Source organism: Toxorhynchites rutilus, chromosome 1 (genome assembly GCF_029784135.1).
Source record: "Toxorhynchites rutilus septentrionalis strain SRP chromosome 1, ASM2978413v1, whole genome shotgun sequence".
Lineage (NCBI taxonomy): Eukaryota > Metazoa > Arthropoda > Insecta > Diptera > Culicidae > Toxorhynchites > Toxorhynchites rutilus.
Window position 1 is genome coordinate 176,794,670 of NC_073744.1, and position 27,491 is coordinate 176,822,160.

Here is a 27,491-nt window from a genome sequence, read left to right on the forward strand (position 1 = left end):
ACTTCGTCAGATTCATTGAAAATATTGAAAACAAACTGCAAAAAAATTGTCCACATTAAATTATCCGTTCGTATAAAACTTCGTCAGTAAAAATCTTCGTCATAAAAATAAACAAAAACTCGTTCAGCTGTTAAGAGAACACAGCTTTTACATGTGAAATACAGTGCCTCTTAAATTCTGTAAGTGTTGTTGCGCATTTAATATGTCTTGGCATCGAGTTGAACAAATTTATTCCTCTGAAGTATAACGAATTTTGTGAAGCACATGACAAGAAATTAGGTGTTCTTATTTCATTCGCGTTTCTAGTGTTATAACTATGAAAGTCAATTCCTCTTTCAACTCGATCACACAAATATCGAGGCAGCAAACTTTTAACTACTTTGAAAATGAACACCATAGTTAAATAAACAATCCTTTGCTTCACGGATAACCATTGCAGAGCGTCCAACATTAAAGATGAGGAAGTGAATCTGTTACATTTTAGTATCAACCGCATTATTTTGTTTTGCAAGCGCTGTAATCTCGATATTTGTGTGTCATTGGCTAAAAATAAAATGGAAGAGCAAAAGTCTAAATGAGGAGAGATGATTGATTTGTATAGCTGTATTTTGCTGCAAATAGTTAAATCGTTTTTCAATCGACATAAGATTCCATACTTCTTGGCAATTTTCTTGATGACATTGTCAATGTGAGTGTTGAACTTGAGTTTGTCATCAATAATCACGCCAAGATATTTAATGTCCCGAACTCGATCAATAGTCTCATTATCAATAACGATGGAGACGTTTTCATTTAAACGATTTCGCGAGATTACCATATATTTAGTTTTACTTATGTTCAATTTCAATTGCTTATACTTCAACCATCTACTTAAAGAATGTAAATCTCCATTCAAATGGAAAACGACCTGATCTAAATCATTAGCTGCAATGAATAACACAGTATCATCTGCAAAAAGATTGATATCACAAAATCGTAAAACTCTTCCCATGTCATTGATATACATAATAAATAAAAGGGGCCCTAATACACTTCCCTGAGGTACTCCAAGATTATTCCCTAGGGGATTCGAAATTGTATCATTAAAAATAGTCCGTTGAGTTCTGTCATTTAAATAGCTTTCGAACCATTTATATGCAGTACTCGTAAATCCAAAGCGCTTAATCGTGTTCAACAACAAGGGCCTAGAAATTGTTTCGAAAGCGCGTTTTAGATCCAAAAAAACAGCAATGATATTCTCTTTGCACTCTAGTTTCTCTTTCCATTTTGCTAATACCAAGTTCAATGCGGTTTCACAGGAATGACCTTCCCGATATCCCGATTGTTCTGGTATTAGCAAAGCATTGCAATTTAAATATTCCAGCAGCTGGCCTTTAACGACTACTTCTAATATTTTCTCTAGCGTGTGCAACATATTGATGGGACGAAACTCTTCGGCTTTAATCGTTCCAGCAACCTTTTGAATTGGAACTATTAAAGATTCCTTCCACACCTTAGGCACATGCCCAGTTAGCAAAGATTTATTAATAAGGTCCAGCAAGATGTGATCGATGACATGAAAGCAATCCTGAATAACTCTAGCATTGACATTATCCACTCCAGCCGTTTTTCCTAAAGAAAAGCAAATAGTTCTAAGTTCATTTAATGTAATTGGGTGAAAACTTTCAAATCTACAACTACTGTTAACCGGCTGTTTTATTTCATCAGGTTCATCAACCAATTCAATGGACTGATTGATCAATGAAACACTATTGACAAAATAATCGTTAAACTTAGATGCTATAGCCTGTTCAGACTGTTCAAGTGTGCCATTAAAAGTTATGGAACGCGGTTTGCTATTACTAGGTGCTATCGGCGCTTGTATACTCACAATACTGTTCGAATACTGACTGCTCCTGCAGACGGTCTTGAGCGAATCCATCCACAGTCGCATATCATGCTGGGAATCCGCCTGCAGCAGCAACTCCCGTTCGTAGCCCTTGTACAGCGAGGTGGCCCCGGATGAGGCCGAGGTCGTGTGCTGTTGGTGTCCACCACCGCCACCAGACTGCGTTTGGTGCACCGCCAGATGCTGATGGGATTGGGCACTCGACGGCTGGTAGGAAACAGTCGTCAGCTTGAAGACGTTCTTCCGCTTGGTGTAGTTCCCCTCGGCCACGTGGAAGTTGGTGAGATCGATTATTCCCGACGGTTCAGGGCTCTGGAAGAAACAAGAAACAAACATGTGAACGTTTAGTTTAGCACGGTTAGGTAAGAATTGAGCGTATTTGATTTCTCGCTAGAACTCAGATATTAACCCAAGATCCGGTGGAATTCCATCGTCGCAGGCGAAACTTTTTGAACCCGTGGGTCACACGGACCCAGCTGAATAGACCGCCGCTCTGGGCGTGCCGAACGGCGGCATACTCCGGGTCGTTGTAGTACGAGAGCTTCCGCTCCAAACTTTGGTGGGCCATCTCCCTAATAGAGCTGGCCTTATCAGGTTTCTGTTGTTTTCTACACTATTTGATATACTCTGCAGCTTATCGACGACAGTCACTCATTTTTCTTTGGCTAGTTTCACATAATGCTGCTTTCGGTGCAAGTTTCTATTCAGCTATCACAGATATCAGGCGGATTAGTTGATCGAACCGCGCGCGGGTCGGACAAAACAAATATAGCTTCTGAACAGGTGAAACGATTCCAAGTGAGAACGTGGTAACGAAACTTTCAAATTTCATAATTGAAGAGGCAGCGCTGTCATTCGGTCGATTTCTTCGCGCCAATCAAATATAATCGTTGATGTCGATACCTCTCGCTCCCCTTCCCTCACCCCAAATGATTGACGTAGTCTATTACAGAATGATTTTTGTTCACACAGACCTGCCGCAATAAAGTCAGCACGCAGCAGCATTCCCTTCACCCGAGTAGAACTCGTGCCCGCGCGCGCGTTCCTCATTCGTTTACATATTGCACGCGTTCGATTTCTAATTAATATTCCACGCGAATAATATCTAAGCAACAGCAAAAAAAAATATATGAAACGGATTGAAATTATTGCCCCTAATCAAATAATAATCGCAGCACATTCTTTCAACGACAGATCGTCGCATTGGAAAAGGCGCGAGCCGCCCGCTTATTTTTGTTGGTGGCACTGTCAATCGCGTTTGTTTACACACTCCTCTCTGTCTCTCAAGCGAACCAAATATTCCCGGAGGAATTTAGTGTCACATCAACGACAAAGCCGGCGCGTGTTGGTGTGACACGGCGGATGCTCGTCGTAAAATATCTCGCAGCTCGTTGTCATCGAAGTACTGCGTCGTGATTACGTGCGATTTTTTGCGTTGCAATAAGGAGAGCTAGACATATCATGTAAAAAAAAAGACGGGTGGGTAATGTCGGGGACATAACCGGAGTGACGTAGGACTATACAAAGGGGACAGCTTTTGCTAAATATATATTTTAATTATATTGTTTTATTTTCTTCTACCTACCTATCTACCTGAAAAATGAATTACTTTACTGTTTACTTTTTATGAACATGTTGGGGGTTCTGAAAAGAACCTTTGGTGTTGTGTTTTTGCGTTTTTTTTTTACAAACTTGATTCTTGATTTTTTTCTAAAGGCTTTGTACTTAATCAATGCTCAACGCCGGGCATCTTTCGGCGTATGCATATATCGTACAATCAAAATGATGGCTGTGATAGGGAATGCATAGGTAGTCATCAACTCATTCACTATCATATATTTCATTATTGAGCACATTACCGTACCTTAAACTGTGGTTTCGGAGACGAATGAATTGTAAGATTTGTAGTATCCGTAAACAAAGTAAATAAAAATAAAAAAGAACTGAGGTTTTGGAGACGATCTGTTGAAAAATAAACGAACTATAAGAACTTAAAATAAGAACAGAGCAGCAGGAAATACATAGCTCATCATGTTGCTCCTTAGTTATTTTCCTATACAATGCAGATGTAACGTCAGTCAGTCAACCAAAGAAAGCAGTTCTTGCTACCGAGAAAATTCGTTTATGCCATCCTGCATACAATGTGTTGTAATTTGAAGCCACTTTTAATTCGGAAACTATACATGGGTTTGTGAAAACTGAATGATCAATTTAAAAAACCCCAACCAGTTCAAGAACAAGCATAAACAAAACAAAACAGTTTATATTATATGTCATATTATGTCACTTTAGAATGCATTGGTATTGTGAAAAACTTTTAATAACTCTTTTTTGAATGGTTTAATGGCCCTGTAAAGCGCTGTGTTTTACGGTGGCTGGTTTTGCCACCAAAGCGGTCTGTATAAACAAACTTTTTCTTTCTTCTACCTGCTGCCGTTTTGCGATTGCGATTGCCACTCGCTGAAACTAGTTGTTGCCTTGACGAGCGCCGAACCGAAGCTGCTCTGTTCTTGATGCGTGTTTTCTGATTGTCGTGAGCAGCTTTGCAAGCCAACTCGAGCACTCCGACGGTCGAAACTCTATAATCGCTGTTAGGTATACTGGTGCTCCGGCACCAATCCGTTCGGCCTAGTTACCCTTGCGGAGCAATCAGTGAATGCGACCAACAGGGAACTGGAGACCTGCACGGTTCGAGTGAGACTTTGCCTTTCCCTTAACTTGTCCTCCTTTGTTACGTCCACGATGCCGATGCCGTACAACCACACGGGTTTACGGTTTGAAAGAAAATAAGATATTTTTTTGGGGTCCGCGTGTTTTATACTCAAGCGGTACACACTCACAGGATAGAGACAAATCGGCAGACTCAGCCAGAGGGGCGAGTCCAACGAGACGAACGAATGAGCGTTAGAAGGGAGCGATGGCAAAAAAATACATTCATTACGATTTGTTCGCTCGTTGGATTCACATGCAGGTTAAAAAGGGTCCTTTTCAGGATCACAAAATTATCTTCAATCTAAAGAGTTTATTGTTTAGTTATCACTCGATATCCCCATCTTGTTCGGCTAAACCTTTCTGTTTAGCGATTGCGTTTGCCACTCGCCACAGTTTTCACAGTTGGAAAATTCATCCCATCCAGCTTTGTGACATGTTGTACAGTAAATCACATTCAATGCGACGTGTCAAAGCGCCACTCAGTGTCGCATTGGAGGCGATTTTAACCTGTAATTGAACATTTGCGATGACAGTGGTACAGTGTCGACTTTCAATGTGGGGTCATAATTTGGATCTCTATGTTTACAAAAATGTCCAACTAATTATGTCGCATTACATGTCCGTCCAATTAGCTAAATGTCGAACTAATTGTAAATTACTGTACTTTCAATCTGGAAACAATTTAAGAATTGGTGTAAATTGAATAATCAGGAAAGTCCCCAACTATCAATAAGCTCAGAACAACTGCCAAATTCACATACTCAGCAGATCCTGGCAAACAAATTATGAAAAAATCAAATTGTTTTTTATTATTATTTTGGATATTATTTTAGAAAACATTGAACTATATTTCGTAAACTCTTTTTTGAAAGGTTTAATGGCCCTGATAAGCGCCTTGTTTTATGGAATGGTTTCAATTTAGAAAACTTTGTACTCGTGGTTTTGAAAAAAAACCATTTCAAACGCCCTCGATGCCGCCTTGTTCTGGATTTGCCACCAAAGCAGATTGTATAAAGAACAAACTATTTTCTTCTGCTACCAGCTGCCGTTTTGCGATTGCGTTTGCCATTCACCACTCGTTGCAACTGCCTGTTGACTTGATGTCCACCGAACCGAATGTGTTCTGTTCCGAATGCGGGTTTTGTTTTCGGCGCGAGCAGCTTTGGCAGCTAACTCGATCACTTCGGCGGCCGAAACTATATAACGCCGGCTTGGTGGACTGGTGCACTGGTACTAATGCGCTCGGCCTAGCTACCCTTGCGGGGAACTCCAGACCGACACGATTCGAGCGGGTTTTGCCTTTCCCTTAATTTTTCCTCCTTTGCCATGTCCAGATTTGGCTGCTTGGTTTGGTTTGTTGATGTGTTGTGATGCGAACTGATGTGGTGTACGGTTTGAATGAGAATGATCGCTACGGCAGCGGAGCGGGGATTTTTAAGCTGACTGGCTGGCTCGAGAATTACGCATGTGTGAGACTGCGACCAATGTTTCGTTCTTTTTTTTCTTTTTCCTTTCCAATCGTGCTTCATTCTATTTCGCTGCTGCTCTGGTTGCCCGTTTTGGTCGGTACGATTTGAGGAGCACAAAATGGACCAATCAAAAATGGGCACATAGTGCATTTGGACAATGCTTGATATTTCACAATTATTCAATTATTTATCTCAAGAAAAATGAAATGTTATTCGTTATGATAGATGCGTAGATATATTTCCTATCAATTGATGCAAAAACCTTTGCGATCTATTGAGAAATGCTCGAGTTATAAACGTTCCAAATCTTGCATTTTTTCCTACTTGTTCAGTGCCTAGATTTCCATTTCACCCCCTATATCTTCCGGTTAGACGTAGTCCTACGTCAAAATCCAAGGAATTCCGAATCATATGCCCACCATGGGTATTCCCTATGGCGGTTCAATTTGGATTGATTTTTTGGAGAAATACCGTGGAACACTCTAATAAAATGGTCTCCACCGACGGGTCGTTCATAAAGTTTCGGCATTTTCAATGAAAAACTCAAAATTACATCTCCAATGCTCTCAAAAACATTATTCCCAAAAAGAATCCACGATTTATACTGTGCAGCACTTTTCGCAATAGCATTCCGAATCGGTTGTGTGGTGGTGGCGGAGACGATTGCAACCACAGCGGAATATATTTTCACCTTCAGTTTTTTTTTTCAACCGAAGAACACAGCTCTCGTCGATGGAAAATATCTTTTTCACATTCGACTTGAAATGCACTGCACTTTGACGTCACTTTTAACCCGGAAACAATGCATGAATTTTCTACAACTCAATGATCGTTCGGAGAAAGTTCTTAACACATTGCGGACCGCTCACGAGTTTTCTCGTGTTTCGCGTTCAGTCTATTACGGCTGGATCACGAAATAGCCCGTGTTTCCTACACTTGGTGGTTAAATCCTTGGTCTGCCAAGAATCTAACAAGATGGCCGATGGCTCGCCTTCGTCTCATCCACACCGAAGGAAACGATCTCATTTGTGGAATCCGAACAAATGAAGCGTACAAGTTTGCCCCAAAACGTGCGGTCCTTAATGTTTTAATATGCCCAAAAACAATCCTAAATTCACACAAGCTGTCTTTCGGTATAAAATAAAAAAAATCAATTTGTCTCTTTCATAGTTTTTATAGTTACTTCAGAATGCGTCGACCTTTTCCAAATATCTCTTTAGTGACAGTCTTTGTAGTCCTGAAAGTGCCGAGGTTTCATTTTTGCTCTCGCGAAAACAACACACAAGCTGGCGATATGTCAACATTTGTATCCCTATTGCCAATGCACGTGATGCATCTCTACCAGGTGTGCGAGCTGAAATTGTCCGGTTGATGTTTTATAGTTTTCATAGTTACTTTAGAATGTATCGATATTTTGGAAATAAATTTTCAGTGAAAGTCTTTGTGACCCTGAAAAGGGGTCTCCCGGCACCGACATCGCTATCGACAAAAAAAGATAAATTTAACCATTGACTTGTACTTCTAGGCATATACACACTGCAGCCACAAGCGATTCTATATTTGTACATATATTTTTTGTTATCATTCAACATTCACGTTTTGTTTTGTTATCATCAAACATTCACGTTTTCTTATTTACTTACTTACGTTGCAGGTTTATGGGTCCAATCGCAGAACTGTTCATTGATTGATCTTCTAATCGACCCTTTAAAATTACCTTTTACTATAAAATTCCCAGTACTTCTACCAAAACTCGTCATTATAATATCAGATTATTTTCAGACACAATTCACGTTCAAGATTTTTCAATCACTTGCAAATAACATGTTTCTCCGTTACATGGAATAAATGTTAGATACAGAGAATATGACAGAATAAAGACAGTCCTGAATCGGACAATTCCTTTCTCGAGTTTTGCTCGTATCAATATAATAAGAAGATATAGGAGTGCGTTTTATCACATTAAAATTCATTTCCACTTTCGAACAAAGATCAACTTCGTTAGCGCAAACATCAAATGGACTAACAACGAGTTTTCCGAAATTTTTCAATTGTCATGTTAGGTTGGGATATGTTTGGTTGAAATATGTATAATATTTTAATGGGACCCTCTCTCCATTTCAGAGTCATACCATCATGGAAACATTTCTCGTACCCAAAAACCCTCACATCCCAAATTTGGTTTAATTTGCTAGATTAGTTCTCGAGTTATGCAACCCCTCCCCCTCCTCTTTCAGAGGGGGGAGGAGAGTCGAACCACCATAGAAACAATTCGTGCCTTCTAAAACCTCCACATGCCAAATGTGGTTCCGTTTGCTTGATTGATTCTCGAGTTATGACGCAGGGAGGAGTCTTAAACCATCATAGAAACATTTATTACCCCCTAAAACCTCCATATACCAAGTTTGATTCCAGTTTGAACTTCCATATGCCATATGTATTTTGTATTTTATGTGCACCCGTGGCCGAGTGGTTAGCGTCTCACATTATCATGCCGGGTGTTCGGGTTCGATTCCCGCTTTGGTCGGAGGGATTTTTCGTCAAAGAAATTTCCTTCGACTTGCACTGTGGTCACGCGTATTCTAGAGCTTGCCCCTCGGAATACATTCAAGGCGTGTTATTTGGCTGAAGAAATCTCAACTTAGTATTACTAAATGACGCTAGTTAATGCATACGTTCAGACGGCAAAAGTTCCACAGGGAACGTGAACGCCATTCAAGAAGAAGATTTTGTATTTTAGATATTGCAAATTGAAGATTTTTTTGTAATTAAAAAAAGTACTAATATTATTTGAGAGAACTATCATTTTCGTTTATTTATTTAGATTCCCGACCTCGGATACTGGATTATTTTTTGATGTAGGACTACGCCTTTCGGTTATGGAATCAGAAATCTATTCCCTAATCCGTAAACGGTTCAAATTAATTAAAAATTGGAAGTATTCCCATTTACTCATACATTTGTTCTGCCCATTTGCGTGTGACTTACCCGTACCGTCATTAACGGGCAACTGATGCATTCGTTTCTGCCCGTTGTCAACTTATTTGGAACGAATAAGCCATCTGCGAATTGAAATCACAGAATCAATCCAGCTAGCGAGCAAACAATTCCACAAAATAAAAATTACAAATTGAAGCTACCCTGCATGAAAATTTGCAACTATTTGTATTGTAATTGCTCATCGAATTACTTGATCCCACACCCAAAACTAATCTTTAGCAGATGTTTTCACATCCTGATTTATACCATTGAATGAGCTTAACAATAACAAAAAATGTGCTGGCCTTCCATACTAGTACAGCATTTGTACAATACACTCCGTTTCACAACTATAGAACCACTCATTTTTTCCGAGGTTCCAGAGATATGTAAGAAGTCGGTTGATTTGAAGTATATGGTGTAGGATATAATAACTATTTTTACTTAAAAGAGTGGCCATTTGAAATTTATTGTTGTGTTCACATGCGGAGCATTTAAAAATTTAAAAATTCCAGTGTTTCATAACTATAGAACCAGATGGGAAAAACTCTTACTCTTACTTACTCTACAAAATAATCGTCAATTTAACATGGATTACAATCAGTTTTTAATTCGTAGGTCATCTTTAGTTTAGGTTCAAATAACCCATTCGCGGTGGTTTGAACCATCTCGTTCTACGCAGAGGATACTCTTCGTTGAGGCTCTTCAAATCACTCATACCGCTTGCCACCATCCATATACCAAGTTTGATTCCAGTTTGAACCTCTATATGCCAAATTTGGTTCCATTTGCTTGATTAGTTCTCAAGTCATGCAGAAATTTGTGTTTCATTCGTGTGGCTTAGAGAGGTGGGAGGAGTGTTGAACCACCGTAGAAACGTTCCTTACCCCTTAAACCTCCACATGCCAAATTTTGTTCCGTTTGCTTGATTAGTTCTTGAGTTATGCAGAAATTTATGCCTCGAAATATCGAACTATATATTCTCGAATTATGCACAATGTGTGTTTCATTTGTATGGCAGCTGCCCCACCCTTTAGAGAGGGGGAAGGGGTCTCGAACTATCATAAAAAAACCTTCACCGGCCCCAAAAACCCATACATACAGATTCTCACGTCGATCAGTTCAGTCATTTCCGAGCCCATCATCAGAAATCAGAATCAGAAAGACAGTTTTTTATTTCTTTTCACTGTATATAATCGAATCCTGTATATAAACGAGTCGAAATTTTTTTTTTGTTTTTTTTGCATGTATTTTTCGATTTTTGAAAATAAAAAAGGAATTTGATTTTTGATTCATCCCCTTAAAGTCAGAAAACACTTTTCTCACATGAAAAAAAATTAATTTATCCAGATTATCTCAGGAGGTGATAGACGATCATATTTGATGAAAAAATCTTTCTACACATATGTTCGAATTTCAACAATGACAGAGTTATAGAACTTTTTTTTTGTTTCGGACTCTGTTGCCTCGAATTGGCTCTACATTAAAAAGTACGCTACGGAAGACGATTCTGATGCTTTCATTTGAAATATGAGAAAATTTTGTACAGGATATAGTGGTGGAACAAATAAATTAGTGGATTTTAATAAAATTTTGGAAGTGAAAAACTAAAAAGTTAATTATTTTTAATGTGTTGTTATTAATTTTATCCTAAATGTATATTAAACTAGATTCTTTCTATCAATTAAATTGAAGTTCTTTAAACGCTCTAGAATTTGTTCTTTGACGCCCAACTTCTATTTTTTCAATTTGGCTGCAATATCGATATAAACAATTCCTGAAAATTCAAGCAAAATCTTCAAAAATCACGATTTTTAACCCACTGTACATGTAAAAGCCACTTAAACTTCATCTTAACGCTGAAAGATTACATTTCTGCTTGAAATAAGCCATATTTGAAATATAAAAAAAAAAATTTGTTTTCCAAACTGTATATAATCGAGTCCGACCTGTATATAGATTACCACCACCATTGACAACGCATAAAATCGAAAATACTTGCGTATGATTCCATCTAACGATATGAACGGTATCTCACATGGTGTATCTTTTCATCGAGGTTCCACCTCAGATTTTAAAACTAAAATTTGAAAAAGGTCAGAATTGCAATGCGTTTGCTCATCTTCCGTTTACAATTCTCCCTTCGAAACGATTTCGCGTCGATGAAAATCTCTGCTCGCTGGCTGGAGAATGAGTGTTTTTCGCAAATGCAATTTATAATGATTCCCTACTGTTTTGCTTCTGTGCGTTGGCGCAAGCTCTGCACTATGCTTCCTTTGTGCATATTCTGAGAATGCTTTTCATTTAAAAAAATATGTATAATATTCTTTATTGTGATAGATGCGCAGAAATATTTTCTTCAACATCTCATTCTCCATAATTTCTACCTGTCGCACTCCTTCAGCTCCGCTGTAGTTTACGATTTTTTCATGCATTAAAATTCCACGAAACTGTGGATCATCAGCGCTTCTCAGTGAGTAGCCCCTAAAGTGTATTCTTTTGGATATTTTCAGTGGAACACCGCAAAACAGAATGTTCCTCATAGTCATGTTTGGGTTGTTCATAAAAGGGCCCACTAGCTTCAGCATTATCAATGAATGATTTCAGTACATCTTTCAAACACTGAGATCGTTGTTCCGTTATATTTCGCAGAAATGGCTCTAGCGATCATTGAAACCTTTTCCGTCGATCATTATTTTGTCGCCTCGGTCAACGTCAGTTCAATAGGCTATTCATTCAATGAAGCTTAATACCCAGACATCTACTGATGGTTTTGGTCGAAAACCCATTCAAGATTACTTTTGTATGGGTCCCATATCATTGCTCGATACCGGAGAATGAGAAAAGGGATTCGCTCGCCAAGGTGGGCGCTTCAGAAGGTATAATTTTTAGAATCTATATATATAGAGCAATTCCAAATGAAATCGACAAATGACAAAACGTGATTATTTTTGATTTGAAATAAAGGTTTGTATTGGGAGAATTTGGGATTTTTTTTACTCAAGTGTAATTTTCGAAAAGGGCGTATCGATTTTAGTAAGAGAAATCTTTGATAATTTATTTCTCAAAAACTATGAGTCCTACCGAAATAGTGTCTTAGAAAGAGTTATAGAGTATTGAAGTCCAAACGTGAATTTTTTTTTTTTTTTTTTTTACTGTATTATAGTGACTTCAACACAATTGGCTGGTTCGTCACTTTTAATTTCCATTTTTGGAAGAATGTCGGGAGTGAGAATTGAACTCGTAACCTTGAGCGTGAGAGGTACGGATGTGAAAAAAATATGAAAAAAATATACACTGAGGAAAAAAAAAGTAATTTTTTTATTTACAAAAAAAACTTTAATTTGCAATAACTAAAATATGTAAAAGATGTGGTTTAAAACAAAAAAGATCTTTATCAAACTCTTTCAAAATGCAGCCATCATCGAGATATTTTAAAAAATATTTCTAATTTATTGTCTTTTTTTATAGTAAATAGGCTCTTCTAATATGTCTTCATGAAATGTTCATGAAATTTTATGAATTTGCTTATGGTAAAAATATATGTCTAGGAGTTACGTTGAAAAACATTTGAAGACATGTGGGTTCAAAAAAAAAGGTAGCGATATAAAAAAAATTAAATTGAAAAAGACATTAAATTAGAAATGTTTTTTCAAATATCTCGAGGATGGCTGCATTTAGAAGGAGATTGAATTTTTTTTATTTTAAAGCACACCAGGATACATAATTTGTGGCTAGAAATGATTGTTAACATAGAAAAATTCGATATTTCGAAAATTCATAAAATTTCAATGTTCCACAAAGTTTGTCAAAAATAGTTTTACCACCGCAGCCGTTCCGTTCCTGTGTTCGGAGTTGGTGAGGGGGTCTTTCAATGTGCTGATTCAGGCAAGTACGAATGTTATATCGCTTCTTCGCTTCCTGAATTCAGTCCCGTTTCCAGCGATCCCGTACATTATAAGGATAGTACAGTTCTTCTATCATACTCAGCTGGATTGTTAAGTGAACCGGAATGCACTGATGATAGCTCCATGGGAACCCCTAGTCCACTAGACACAGTCGTGCTTTTTGATCTATCCTGTCGGCGGAGTCGTTCCGGTCCTGCTGTCGATGTGCGGCTAGGGGTTTCCCACCCCCTGCTCAAGGCAAGTACCAAAAAGTTACCGATCTCGATGCTGCTGATGAATCCTCCCCTTCTAGCGTACGTCGGTGTAGAAAAATGTGTGTTTATTACCAGAATGTTGGTGGTATTAACACCTGCATCAACGATTATTTGCTCGCTTGTTCTGATGATTACTACGACATCATCGCTGATAGCTGTCCATCGACGTTTGAAAGCCCAGCTGATTGCTGAAAACGCATGGTCGTGTGTCGAACAAGTTTGGGTTTCGATAAAACTAGCAGCGAGAGTTTTGTATATTTGCGTTGTGTATTTTCCTCCCGATCGCATTCGAGATACCGCATTGATCGACGTTCATCTGCAATCGCTGTCAACAATAGCTGCACGTGCGCTTCCAGCAGATGAAATTATCATCTTTGGTGACTTTAACCTCCCAGATCTGAAGTGGCGAATAGGGTCTGGAAGATTTCTGTTCGCTGATCCGGCCAAATCGACATTTCATGCGGGTACGAACGCTTTATTAGACGGCTATAGCTCCAACTTGCTTCAGCAAATCAATTCCGTTAGTAATGAGAACGGCCGCATGCTCGACCTTTGCTTTGCGAGTAAAACTGACGAAGCTCCAACACTATCGGTAGCACCAGCGCCTCTTGTGAAATTAGTACCTCATCACCCTCCACTATGTTTAGCACTGGAAGTCTCTGCGAATAGTTTCAGCGCCGTTCCTATCGCCGTCTACTACGATTTTAAAAATGTTGACATCAGTAGCATAATTAATGTGCTCTTGAATATTGACTGGAACGCAATTTTGGACAAGGACGACGTGGACGGTGCTGTTCAAACCTTCACGAACATCATGAGCTACCTAATTGACAGGTATGTTCCTAAGAAAAATAGACATTCATCTACTCACCAACCGTGGCAAACCATCGAAATTCGACGACTCAAAACTGCCAAGAGGGCTGCACTCAGGACATATTCAAAGAACCGTCTCCCAATCTTCAAGCAACACTATTTACGACTGAACCATCAGTACCAAAGAACGTGCAAACGATGCCATGCAATATATCTACGTGGGGTTCAAAGAAAGTTTAGAAGAGATCCAAAATCATTTTGGAAATACGTCGATGAGCAACGTAAAGAGTCGGGACTTCTATTATCTATGTTCCTTAACGGACAAAGCGCGTCTGATGTTCAAGGGATTTGCAATCTTTTCTCAGCGAAGTTTTCAAGCATTTTCTCAAATGAGAGCCTTTCTCAAGAGCAACTCTCAATGGCCACAAGAAGCGTTCCACTTCAGAACAACTCTTTTTTCCGCATCGATGTCGACGATTCAATGCTACAATCAGCGTTCAACAAATTGAAATCCTCGAAATCTGTTGGACCGGATGGAATCCCATCATTGATTTTAAAAAAATGTGCTGTTGGATTGATGTCTCCAATGCGGATTTTGTTCAGCTTGTCCTTGTCAACGGGTATCTTTCCGTCGCTTTGGAAGAGAGCATACATTTTTCCGATCCACAAAAAAGGGGACAAAATGAACGTTGATAACTATCGAGGAATCTCTGCCCTGAGCGCGGTTTCTAAACTTTTTGAACTCGTAGTTATGGGACCGATATTTTCCCATTGCAAGCAATACATTTCCATCGATCAACATGGATTCATGCCGAAGCGTTCTACCACAACGAATCTTCTCTCTTTCACAACGTACATATTCGATGGAATGTCCAATGGTGTGAACCAAACGGATGTTATCTACACCGACCTGTCAGCCGCCTTCGACAAAATCAACCACGATATTGCAGTGCAAAAGTTAGACAAGCTTGGTTTCAGCGGAAATCTCCTGCATTGGTTGAAATCCTATTGGACCGGACGCTCTCTCACGGTGAAAATTGGCGATGGCCTCTCTGTTGAATTTTCGGCTACATCAGGAATACCTCAGGGAAGTCATCTCGGTCCCTTGATTTTTTTGATCTACTTCAATGATGTAAATCTAGTCTTGGAGGGCCCTCGGCTTTCCTTCGCAGACGATTTGAAGCTGTTTTGCCACGTGAAGTCTGAGGTTGACGCATTATCTCTCCAACGGCAATTGGAAATTTTCCAGATATGGTGTGTGAACAATCGTATGACACTGAATCCGAATAAATGCTCAACGATCACTTTCTCAAGAAGAAAAGATCTAATTCATTTCGACTATCATCTAGATGGTGTTCCACTAGACAAAGTCGAATGTGTGAAGGATCTGGGTGTTTATTTGGACACCAAACTCAACTTCAAAGCACATGTCAACTACGTCGTAGGTAAAGCCTCCCGCAGCCTTGGGTTCATTATGCGTATTGCGAGAGATTTCACCGATGTCTATTGCTTGAAATCTCTATTCAGTGCTTTAGTTCGCTCTACGCTGGAATATTGCTCATCGATTTGGAATCCATTCTACCTGAATGGAGTCAACAGGATTGAAGCCGTGCAGAAACGGTTTATTCGGTTCGCTTTACGGCATCTACCGTGGAACAACCCTCATCAGCTTCCAAGTTACGAGAGCCGATGCCAACTAATAAGTCTAGAAACGCTACATGTACGGAGAGATCTAAACCGCGCCTTATTGATGTATGACGTCTTGATGGCTAGGACTGAATGCCCAGTGATCCTCGAAAACATCAATTTTAACATTCAATCTCGAACTCTACGAAACTACGTCTTCCTTCGAGTACCTTTCCGTCGTACTAGCTATGAATGCAACTCAGCCGTTCAAGGCCTGCAGCGGCTGTTCAACAAAGTAGCTTCGGGTTTCGACTACCATATTTCACGAAGTGCGGTTCGGCGAAATTTCATTGTTATGATAAGAAATTTTCATTAATATCATTAGGACAGAAAGTGTCTGTTGATTTACCAAATAAATACAAATAAATACCATCTTGGACTCATTTTATAAAGTTTCTACGTGACTTCTATTTTATATTTAAAAAAAAAATATTTCAAAATATGTATCTTAGATGTTGCAAATTAAAGTTTTTTTTTTTGTAAACAAAAAAAGAGTACTATTATTATTTAAGAGAACTATCATTTTCGTTTATTTATTTAGAATCCCGATCTCGGATACTGGATTATTTTTACGCCTTTCTGTTTTCAACTTATTTGGAATGAATAAGCCATCTGCGATTTGAAATCACAGAACCAATCCAGTTAGCGAGCAGAAAATTCCACAAAATAAAAATAACAAATTGAAGCTACCCAGCATGAAAGTTTGTAACTAGGGAAATTTCTCGTCGAATTAGTTGATCCCACACCCAAAATTATTTTTTAGCAGATGTTTTCACATCCTGATTTATAATATTAAATGAGCTTAACGATAACAAAAAATGGGTGGGTTATATCTATGATATAACCGCAAGGTTGACGTGGGACTACCTTAGCACATGCTTTCCTTTTTACTGTTACAAAACACTTTTCAGATATACTTTTAAAATCCAACTTCATTTAATAATGTGGTGTAATATACTCACGCATTTAAGTAACGACGTCTTCTAGAATTCTACGAGACTCAAATATTTCTAGTACTTCTCCCTTTTTCATCAGTTCAACAAGTAGTTGAAATAGCTCAAACATCGATGATCATGATGGATTCAAATGGATAGAGAGCATAGCAATACTGTAGCTGAGCTCAAGAGTGCGATTTCGAAGGCATGCGAAAATATCGAGAAATTTGTTCTGCAAAATTTAGTTAACGGTATACCGAACTGAATGTTTCAAGAAACTAACCAAAGTGGCAACTGATTATTGAAAAATTCGATGCTTCAAATCTCAAAAGATTCGATTCTTTCATACTGAAGTGGCGTTAAATATATGCCACTGAAAGATCCAAATAATGTATCAAAACATTGATTCAGACTACATGGAAGATATTGAGAGTGTTCTTAAAGAAGTTGAACGGAGTGTAGATTCCAAATTTAGATTACAGCTTGGTGAATTCCTTGCGGCGCTTACGAAGTTATTAAAGCTTGATTTGTAACAGCTTAAAGCGTCCGGAAGCAGTGGAGTAACCACCCGAAAAGTTATCGCACCTGAGACTCGGGATCTCAGTCATAACTTCCACGGCGCAGCACACCGATCATCCGCACGTTTATTATTCAATCAAACACAATGATAGCCCATCATCAACTTCACCCGGCGCGCGAGTTTTCTCGCGTTTGAAAGCTCCCAGATGATAATCGATTATAAATGCTACACACACATACACACACAAAACGAAATGCTAAATTGAGAGGAAATTGGTGCAACGGAGAAAATAATGAAACATGCGCTCTCATCATTTTGGCTGGCGATGGGATGGTAAACACCACCATCATCATTATCATCATCTTCATTATCGCCTCGGTTTTGGGATTGAATGATTGGCCGTCCTTAAATAACCCACACACACACACACACACACGCACCCTTCAGAGACACTACATCGCTTGCCCTTTCACGCGAAGGTCTCGACAAGCAAGAGTACGAATACGATATTGGTGGGTGGTTTTGCGAATTAAGAAAAACGCTTTACTGAGTTTTGACAGTTTGGTCGCTCTGTCACCACGGGGAACCCAAACCAGAAGAGGATCACTTTCTAATAAATGTGCATCTCGTCTTCCGTTTTTCTCGGCCACAACACCGGAAGAAAGCCGGGTGTGTGAAAGGGGAAATTTTTCTTCGTTTATTTTGTTTACTTTATTGCTTTCGAAGAGCCAAATAAAACTTTTGGCGAAAATGATAATTGTTGGTGGGTCTCATCGACTCACGGATGACTCACAGTGATAAAGAAAGACATTTTTTTCGGGTGGGACCAAGTTTACTAAGAACGCTTGAAATTTCTTTCGAAAAAAAACTACATAGAAAAAGTCCCGTAGATCGATCTAAACTATAAATATTAGAAATATTACAATATTACCATTACAAGAACAAAAATGCTGATCTCCCCGCCTGTCTGAATCATACATTGCTTATTACGTCTTTCAGTAAGGGTGCCAAATCAGAAAACATGTCACGTTTTTATGAAATAGTTTCAACGTTAATAACAATTTTCGCTGCGAAAGGATTTTATTAATTTGCATTCCTATCGAATAGATAACTTTCAGATTTCTTTGATATTGTATAAAACATTTCCTAACACGCAAATTGTTCAAATCGATGAAAATTGGGAGCGATCCCATTTGCCCATACATTTGTTCTGTATATTTCGGTGCCGTTTGTACTACCCACGCCGTCAATAACCAACAACTAATATATCGGCGAAGCACAATTTATATAGCGTATCAGTCGCGCGTAAATCGATCACTCGAAATGCAGATTCAGTGAACAAACACTGTAACAAGTGAACAGACACTGTGCAGAAAGAGAAACATTGCAATATGAGCTCCGTCCGGTGCACCTTGTTGCATCACAGCGTTTTTTCTTGATATGAAGTGTGAGAGCAAAAACAGCTATATGTGACATCATCCTAAAAGTTACAAGAGAGAGTGATTTTGATCATTTAATTTGTCTTTTGCAAGATTGAAGGCAAATAGGCTTTAATGTTTATATATCTCTATAATACAAAGAAGAACAATCCTACACTCCTGCGTTGACATATAGAGACAAATCGAGACATTTGGCCAGCTTGTGTATTATTCTTGTGAGGAAAAGAACTGATCATGAATTATTATCATTCCGCAGATTCCACCAAAACTTTTTTAAATTCTAAAATTTCGAAAATAATATCCGGAACGACAAACAAGCAAATTCATGAAGAACATGTAAAAATATTTGTTTGCCAAAATCATTTTATGACGATTTTCATCTCTTAAGTGTAAAATCGACAATTACTATCCATGCAACCTAATAGTTTCCGCAAAAAATGTTTTGTATGAAAAGTAATTTTCGATTTTTTCTAACTAATTCAATAACAAATTCTATTAATCTTTTCAGCCAACTTTGACTTGCGATCATTATTTATTAAACAATTAATCATCAAAAATGTAGAGGAAGATTTTCATTCAAACGAAAAAAAAAATCTGTATTTAATTTAAGAAAAATATTTTTTGCAAATAAAAGTATTTTTGAAAAAAGCTGGTTTTGCGAAAAGAAAAAATAAAAAAAATTAAAGATTCATAAATGATCATGAAAAATAATGTGCTAATGATTAGCATGGTGTCGGTAAAAAATATTTTTTTTCAAAAAATGTTTATGAGAAAAAAATTCTGCGAAAAAAAAGCACAAAATATTGGGTTGCACGAAAAGTAATTGCCGATTTCTTTCATTACAAATAAAATACAATTTTTGTACATAGAATAAACGCATGAAGATGCACATAATGTAAATCATTTTAAAGCTCAAACTCTCATCAACTCATTCTTTGATTCGGATTACGTTCTTCGAGGATTAACTGTTCAAATAATAATGATCACAAATCAAAGCTGGTAGATAAGGCTAATTGGATTTGCTTTGAATTAGTTGGCAAAAAATTGAGCTAGTACACAAAATCTTTGAAAGAACAAAAAGAAATCAATTTTTTATTTCTTCCCGATATTTTTGTCCACTACATCTACACACCAAGATAAAAATTTGTTCGTAAAATATTCCAAACTTGAGAGTTTAAGCTTTGAAATGATGTGAATCCCATTTTATGTACGAACAATTGTACTTTATTTGCAATGAAAAAATCGGCAATCACTTTTCGGGCAACCCAATTGGTTTTGCAAATCAAAATTACATCGGAGAAAACAAAATCGGAAACAAATAATTTTTGCAGAAAAAAAAATTTAATAAAAAAATGAAACCACTTGTTCTTGCGAAAAATTTAACATTGAAAAAAATGTGTAAAAATAAATTTTGCAAAAAAAAATTATTATGGAAACAAAAATTGAATAAAGTTGGTTTTGCGAAAAAAATAACACTGAAAAAAACAAAATCGGTAAACATTTTTTTTTAAAGAACTATTCTTGAAAAAAGCTGTTTTTTGCGAAAAAATGTAGAAAGAATTAGTATAAGAAGATTTTTGCAAATAAAAAATTAAAAAAATTGTTGTTTTTTAAACAATTTACGCCGAAGAAAAAAAAACACAAAAATGGTTTTTGGAAAAAAAAATTATTTCTGAAAAAAGTTGTTCTTGCTAAAAACATTACTCCGAAAGGAAAAATCGATAAATTATCATTTTTGCTAAAAAAATATTGTCAAAAGAAGAATATTTCTTTGAAAAAAATGGGTCTATGATTTTTTTGTTTTGAAAATAATTTTGTTGTAAATTTTTCCCCTGTATTGTAAAAACTGCTGACTCGATAATTTTTCCACAGTGTAGTTTTTTGCAAAACCCTACTTTTTCCGAAAATATTTCCTTTTGAAAAAATGGTTTTTTCCCGATGTTTTTTGCTTCGGTGTAATTTTTTCCCCGAAAACAGCTTTTTTCAAAAACCATTTTTTGCCGATTATTTTTCTCTTCAACGTATTTTTTTTTTTATTAAAAACCAGCTTTTCTCAAAATTTTGTTGTTTCAAAGATACTTTTATCTGCAAACATTATTTTTTCTTTAAACTTTTCTTCAGAAATATTTTTTTGTCGTTTTGTTTCTTTCAATGCATTTTTTTTATCACAAACCCATTTTTTTCAAAAAAATATTCTTTTTTCGATAATATTTTTTGCAATGTTTTTGCAATATGTACCAATTTTTTTTAGAAATACTTTTTTACATCCAAAAACCATCTTTCAGTGATTTGTTTTTCCTCGTCGTAAATTCTTTCACAAAAACAATTTTCTTTTCAAAAAGATAATTTTTTGGCAAAAACAGCTTTTTTCAACTTATGTTTTCAATTTTTTTTGCGAAAATTATTTTTGTTCTTTTTTTTCTTTTACTTGTTTTTGCGAAAAAAATTTCGCAAAAACAAGTATTTTCATCTTTATTTTGCATTTTGCAAACTATTTTCCACTAAGTTTTTTCTTCGGTTTTTTCTTGCAAAAACAGTTTTTTTTTCAAAAATGTCTTTTGCAAAAAACATTTTTACCGATTATTTTTCTTTAGTGTATTTTTTTCGCAAAACAAAAAAAAAACAATTTTCTAAAACTCGAAAATCATTCTTTTGTTTTCCTTTATGTATGTATGTGTATAAAGTTGTTGTCATAGCCAATATTTTTAATTAACATCCATATGATGGAAAGATTATGAAAAAATATAAGGTCAGTTGGTTTTCATTAGTTTTTGAGATATTTTAAATTCATGTTAAATACATTCGAATGCATTCCGGAAATGATTCTTGTTCACATGTTCATTGAGTTGATGTTATAATGAATTCTAGAATCATATCACAACATTAGATTTGAAGAATGCACTAGAGGATAACCTTGAACGATGTTTTTCTACAATTTCTCCATCCATTTTTCCATTGAGTTATTCAAATTTATTGTTGACTTTGAACTTTTTTCTTCAGAAAAAAAAACATTATTTGAAAAAAACAAATGATAATTTCTATTATATTTATTTTTCGTCGCAAAAACAATTTCGCGAAACGCATTTTTACCGATTTTTTATCCTCATTTTATACTTCTTCGCAAGAAAAACTTTTTTTAAATATATGTTCTTCAGAAAGCATTTTTATCGATTTTTTTCTTCAATGAATTTTTCACAAAACCAATTTTCTTCGAAAAATTGTTTTTCAATGTTGCAAAAATCATTCTGCACCGTCATTTTTTCAATATATTTTTTTCAACAACAGCTTTTTTCAACTATATTTCTTGCAGAAACCGATGTTTTTTCGGTGTAAATTATTTTTCGCAAAATCAACTCTTCTATTTTTTTTTAAATTTTTTGCAAATATTATTGCTGAAGAAAACCATTTTGAACTGATTTTCCTTCAGTTTCTTTTTCGCAAAATATTTTTTTTAAATGATAAAATTATTTTATTGTATTATTAATTTCTGCATAACTCAAGAACTAATCAAGCAAACGGAACCAAATTTAGCATGTTGAGGTTTTAGAAGGCAAGAAAGATTTCTAAGGCTGCCATACGAATGAAACGCAAATTTCTGCATAACTCGAGAACTAATCAAGCAAATGGAATCAAACTTGGCATAACCTCAACATTTTTTTCTATGGTGGTTTGACATTCCTCCTCCCTCTCTGAAGGGGGAGTGAGAAGGCTGAATAACTCGATAACTAATCAAGCAAATGGAATCGAACTTGGCATATAGAGGTTTTAGGGATCGATAAACGTTTCTATGGTGGTTCGATACTTCTCCTGCCTTTCTGAGAGGGGCTGCCATACAAATGAAACACAAATTTCTACATAACTCGAAAACTAATCAATCAAATGGAATCAAACTTGGCATATAGAGGTTTTAGGGGTCTTTAAACGTTTGTATGTTGGTTCGATACTCCTCCCCCCTTTCTGAGGGGATGAAGCACAAATGTATGCATAACTCAAAAACTAAACAAGCAAATGGAACCAAATTTGGTATATGGAGGTTTTAGGGATCAATAAATGTTTCTATGGCCTCTCTCCTCCATGAAAGGAGAGGGGGGGGTGTATAGCTCGAGAACTAATCAAGCAAACGGAACCAAATTTGGCATATTGAGGTTTCAAGGAGCATTAAATGTTTCCATGGTGGTTTGACACACCTACCCCTAAGGGAAAGGGGGCTGCCGTACAAATGAAACACAAACTTCTACATAACTCAAGAAGGAATCAAACTAATGGAGCACACTTTCGGGCGGAACGAAGTTTGCCGGGTCAACTAGTGCTAAATAAAAACATTCCTGAGTTTAACAAATCGCTCTGTCAACTAAAACCTCTACCATTTGTTAAGACACAAAAAGAACCTGTGAAGTTTTGGTCATATTTGGTAAGCCGCAACTACAACCGAAAGCTACTTTGGTGGTACCATGAGAAATGTGTGGATTTCATCAAGATTATTCAAAAACTCAAATTCGAATTACATAATTTTTCTGCATTTGGATGAATCCCAATAATTTTAGGTGCTTTGAAATTGTTTCGCAAGCGAAGACCGATAATTTTGCAAGCTCTTCTTACAGTTAACTCGATCAAGAAGTGGCTTTAATTCATCGTCTTCAAACCTTCCAGACTGTCTATGGCGGGTGTTGAAGTAAAAATGGTAACTATTGAAACACGCGAATCACTCCACTAGCCGAAGATGAATTAGTTATATCAAGCTATATCTAGGTATTTAAAGTTTCTCAGTGGCTTTTGATACAAAATTATATCAAACTTTTTTTAAATAGTGTTTCCTGAACGCTTCTTGAGTCATGCAGGGTGATCATGATAAACATATTGTTTCCCGATGGAAGGATCTTCATGAGTAATGATTGTTTGGGTATTTGGTCATTGGTCGCCAAGCAGTTACCATATCTTCGTTGCATCAGCCCCACCTTAAATTCACGTGAGACCCGATTTTCTATGTAGATGTCGAATTTTCAAAGGGTCACGAACTCCGTATTTGAGGGCACTTGTAGTTGCCTTTGGAGAGAACGATAGAAGGGTTTCAAGTCTTGAACTCCGGAGTACGAAAGAAGCGAAGAACAGATGACTTCATCAACGAACCCGTCCAAGGTCACATCTATGACAGCTTCAACCAAAAAAAGACTAAATAAATTATGATGATTCCGATTCTAATCGCCGGCTCTCCAAGAAGCTTGACAGGCTTCAGAGGGTGCGTAAACTACCGACACCAGGAACTAAAGTATAATTCGACAAATTTCGGTCCGTTGAACATCAAACAATTCAAGGAGAGACACGGGCTTACAAAAACACACAAGTGTTGCTAATTTAATGTCTCTCATCAGTGCGAAATAATCTATTAATGCTTTCTAAACGCGATTGTTGTTCGGCCAATTCGCTGCACAGGTGAGAACTCACGGTTCGACCCCTCTTCTAATCAGTATTCCTTCCTAGTACACCTCCGGCGCACATCGCGCACCCCCTTTAGAATGCAGTGCACAACGCCCCGAAACGCGGATTTAAACCATATCGATCGCGAGAACCACGCGGAAAAACATAAAACAAAATCGCAACACACAAATTCTTCCATAAATTAGACCCTCTTCTCCAGCGCGTTCGCAATCGCTCGGATAAAAGTGAAACTTCTGTTGCTACTGTTGTTGTTGTTTGGTGATTTTTTTGTTGTTAGTCCCTCGAACACATGTCTCAATCAATCCATCTTGAAGGCGGTTCCGCGATGTTCCGCGAGGCTCCGCTTCGAAGAGTTCGTCGTTAGGTAAGCAGCAGGCATTAGCTCATCTCGACGCAATTCCTTGGGCGGCATAAACACAACTCACACACGTGCGCACCCAGAATAAAGCTCTTATGATTTTCCACGCATCACATACGCCCTCTGCCAGTAACCAACCAACCCATCATCATTGGACCTTCTGTTCTGTTCCTTCTTGGCGTTGCCTTATTACAAATAACTTTTTTTTTCGCGTTTTGCGTTCGCAGGCGACCTCACAACAAATAGATTACCAACAGCGATCGCGACTCGACGCTCGAAGACGCGCGCCAACGGAACGGAACCGCCACATGATGGCGAAGTTCGCCTGTCCTCCGCGTTTGGTGGGTTTGATGGTGCGCGCGCTTCAAGGTTTTTCTTCTGCCTTTTGGTCTGGCTGTTGGAAAACAACGCTGGTAGCTTTTCACTTTTGCAACGATCGTATAATTTTCGAAATCGACCGACCGACCGCACTCACAAATTGCACTTTTTTCTGTTATTCGATCGACCGATCAATCGCCAGCTGCTGCCAATTTTTCAATAAAAATTGGCTTTTAATTCTGCGTGTTTCGTTTCACCTTCTCTTTCTCACACACTCCACGCACTGGGGGCCCTGCCGACCTGCCGATCGGATGATCGTAAAAATTAAACAAAAAAATTAAACCGCACCCGGGCGCGATTGACGTTTCGACGGCTTGCTGCCGTCACTTTTTAGGGACACTTTAAGGTTAACAACACAGATAGCACATAGCACAGCTCTTCAGCGCAGAGGCCCGGTTTTGCATACACAATTCGCAATTCGCCCGTTCCGAGCGATTGGTCTATCGGTGGCGGTGACCGGAATAAATCGCCACAGTAAACAACTGCAACAGAAACAACCGCTTAGAAAAAGTGTAGTAGGCTAGAAATATTTGGCGCGGGAAAAACATCATGTGCCTCACATTTCTATTATAAATTTATTCTCTTGTTCTCGTTTTTCGAAATTTATTCTGAGGACAATGTAATGGGGACGAAGTCCCCATTTGGCGAGGATAAGGAATCGAGGCGGCCCATGCCGCCAAGATGACGCAATCCGAGTCCACCGCCGACCCGCCGTCGGAAGCGGCGGTGTCTCGCACGCAAACCTGGGATCCACTGATTGCCCGGTTAGTTTGAAACATAGGATACGATCCTTTAGCAATGTCCGACCGAGCTCTAGCGAGCGTCGGACGGTATACGTCTGCCCGGGGCGTTACGTTTGCCTGGGGCGATACGTTTGCCCGGTTAATTCTTGTTTTGAAATACAATACCGCGCCACAATATTTATAGCCTACTACACATTTTATAAGCGGTGGTTTCTGTTGCAGTCGTTTTCTGTGGCGATTTATTCCGGGAACCATCGGTGGCCACCCCCTATATATGGGGGGAGGGTCGCCAATAAACACCACACAACAATTCGCTCCAAAATTGGACACAATCACTTTACAATGATAGTCACACTCGCGTACCTTCCTCTCGAGTCTCGAGGGTTCGTCGCTTGTCCCATGGGAACTCAAGAAGAAAAACCGCACACGGGACGCGAGTTGACACGCTGCACCTTACCGTACGTACGGAACTACCAAACGCTACTACCAGTGTCCAGTGGCGACTTGGAGCGAAGGTGAGCCCATCCGACCGATCGTACGACCATCCGACCAACCGACAAACGTCGACTGAGCGCTGCTCGAAGACTCGGCGGATCCAATAGTTCACCACGCTACCGCCGCATCAAAATCAAAACAACAACAGAAGGGAAACAATGTGACTGCGATTTGTTTTTCCCTCATCGCATTATGAGCGGAGAGAACAAAAGGAGGAGGCGTTTGCGCTGCGCTGATGAGCGCGAAAATCGTAGCATGCCTCGCCGTGTGTACACTTGATTGAGAGTTTTTCCTGCTAGCGGCAAAGTGGTTAGAAAGACGTACCTTAGTGAAGTGAGGGTGTTATAATCGATTTGCCGAAAAATATTATTAGATGTTTCGAATGGTGTTCGGAGAAATGTCAAACAATGTTCATTGTTTCCTTCTCCATAAGACTCCATGATTATAAAAATACCATTTTTATTCTTATATTGTGTTTTATTTCTTATACCATGCAATCAATTTCGGTTTCCCCTTATAACCGACTTCCATGACGACAACTTCGGAGGAAAGACATAGAAGTAAGCATTGTTAACAGCATCAGAATAGAAGGGGCTGTCCACATACCACGTGGACAGAATTTCAAACACCCCCTCCCCCTTCGTGGACAAGCGTGGACATTCCTTATACACCTCCCTCTGTTGTCCACGTGGACATTCCTCCAGTTTTTGCAGAAAATCAAAAAAATCAATCTACTTTTTTCGCTTAAATTTCATTCCAAGTTTGTTTCTATTTTCTATCCCATGTTTTTATAGATTATAACGATAGTCTTATTGTTATGATAGTTATGATTTGTTTTAAATACTCTGATTCTATTCAACATCGTCTGTCGTCTATAGACGACGCTCATAGCGTATGGGTTAATAGTCCAGTAAAATTAGTGTTTCACTTGTAACAAATTGATGGAAAAATTAATTTCGCTGAAGTGCTTGGGAAGATGTCCTAATCAACATACAAAAAGTCTACCAAAATCGGATCGGTGCTTCTTCCCAAAAACTCCACATTTTTGCCCCCTGAAACAGTTTTTTGTATTTTTCTCGCTCCCTATTACTTTTTTTCGATAAAAGTGCTCTATACAATTTTAGAGAGCGTGAAATTTTACATAAATTTGATTCTATGAAATTTTTTGTACGACCACCCCACGCGAGTTACACCCCTAATAATACCCCGAGTTTTATATTTTCGTTAGTTGCAGTACTCCCGTAACTATTATATCAAAACAATCTCTGAAATGAATGTTTATTTTGGTGTGGTGTATTTAACTAAGGATTCGAAATGTTTGTAATAGATTCCCAAGGTAAGCATTTCCAAAACCCAAAAAAAAAGTACATAGAACTTCACTCATGATCGAAAGAAATTATTTTGAATCATTAATCATCATCTGATTCCTCGAAGAAAATATCAGCAATTCAAACAAGCTTTACCCACACAATGACCGC

General features: G+C 37.9%; 1 protein-coding gene across 7 annotated transcripts in view; it reads right to left on the reverse strand.

The window, feature by feature from the left end:
* Positions 1-27,491, reverse strand: part of LOC129762815 (uncharacterized) — a 469,094-nt gene that overhangs the window by 49,759 nt on the left and 391,844 nt on the right. For all 7 annotated transcript variants that reach the window (XM_055761388.1, XM_055761379.1, XM_055761363.1 and 4 more), the window contains one exon: positions 1,871-2,200. In XM_055761388.1, coding sequence (XP_055617363.1) covers positions 1,871-2,200 — 330 coding nt within the window. The remainder of the gene's footprint in view (positions 1-1,870; positions 2,201-27,491) is intronic.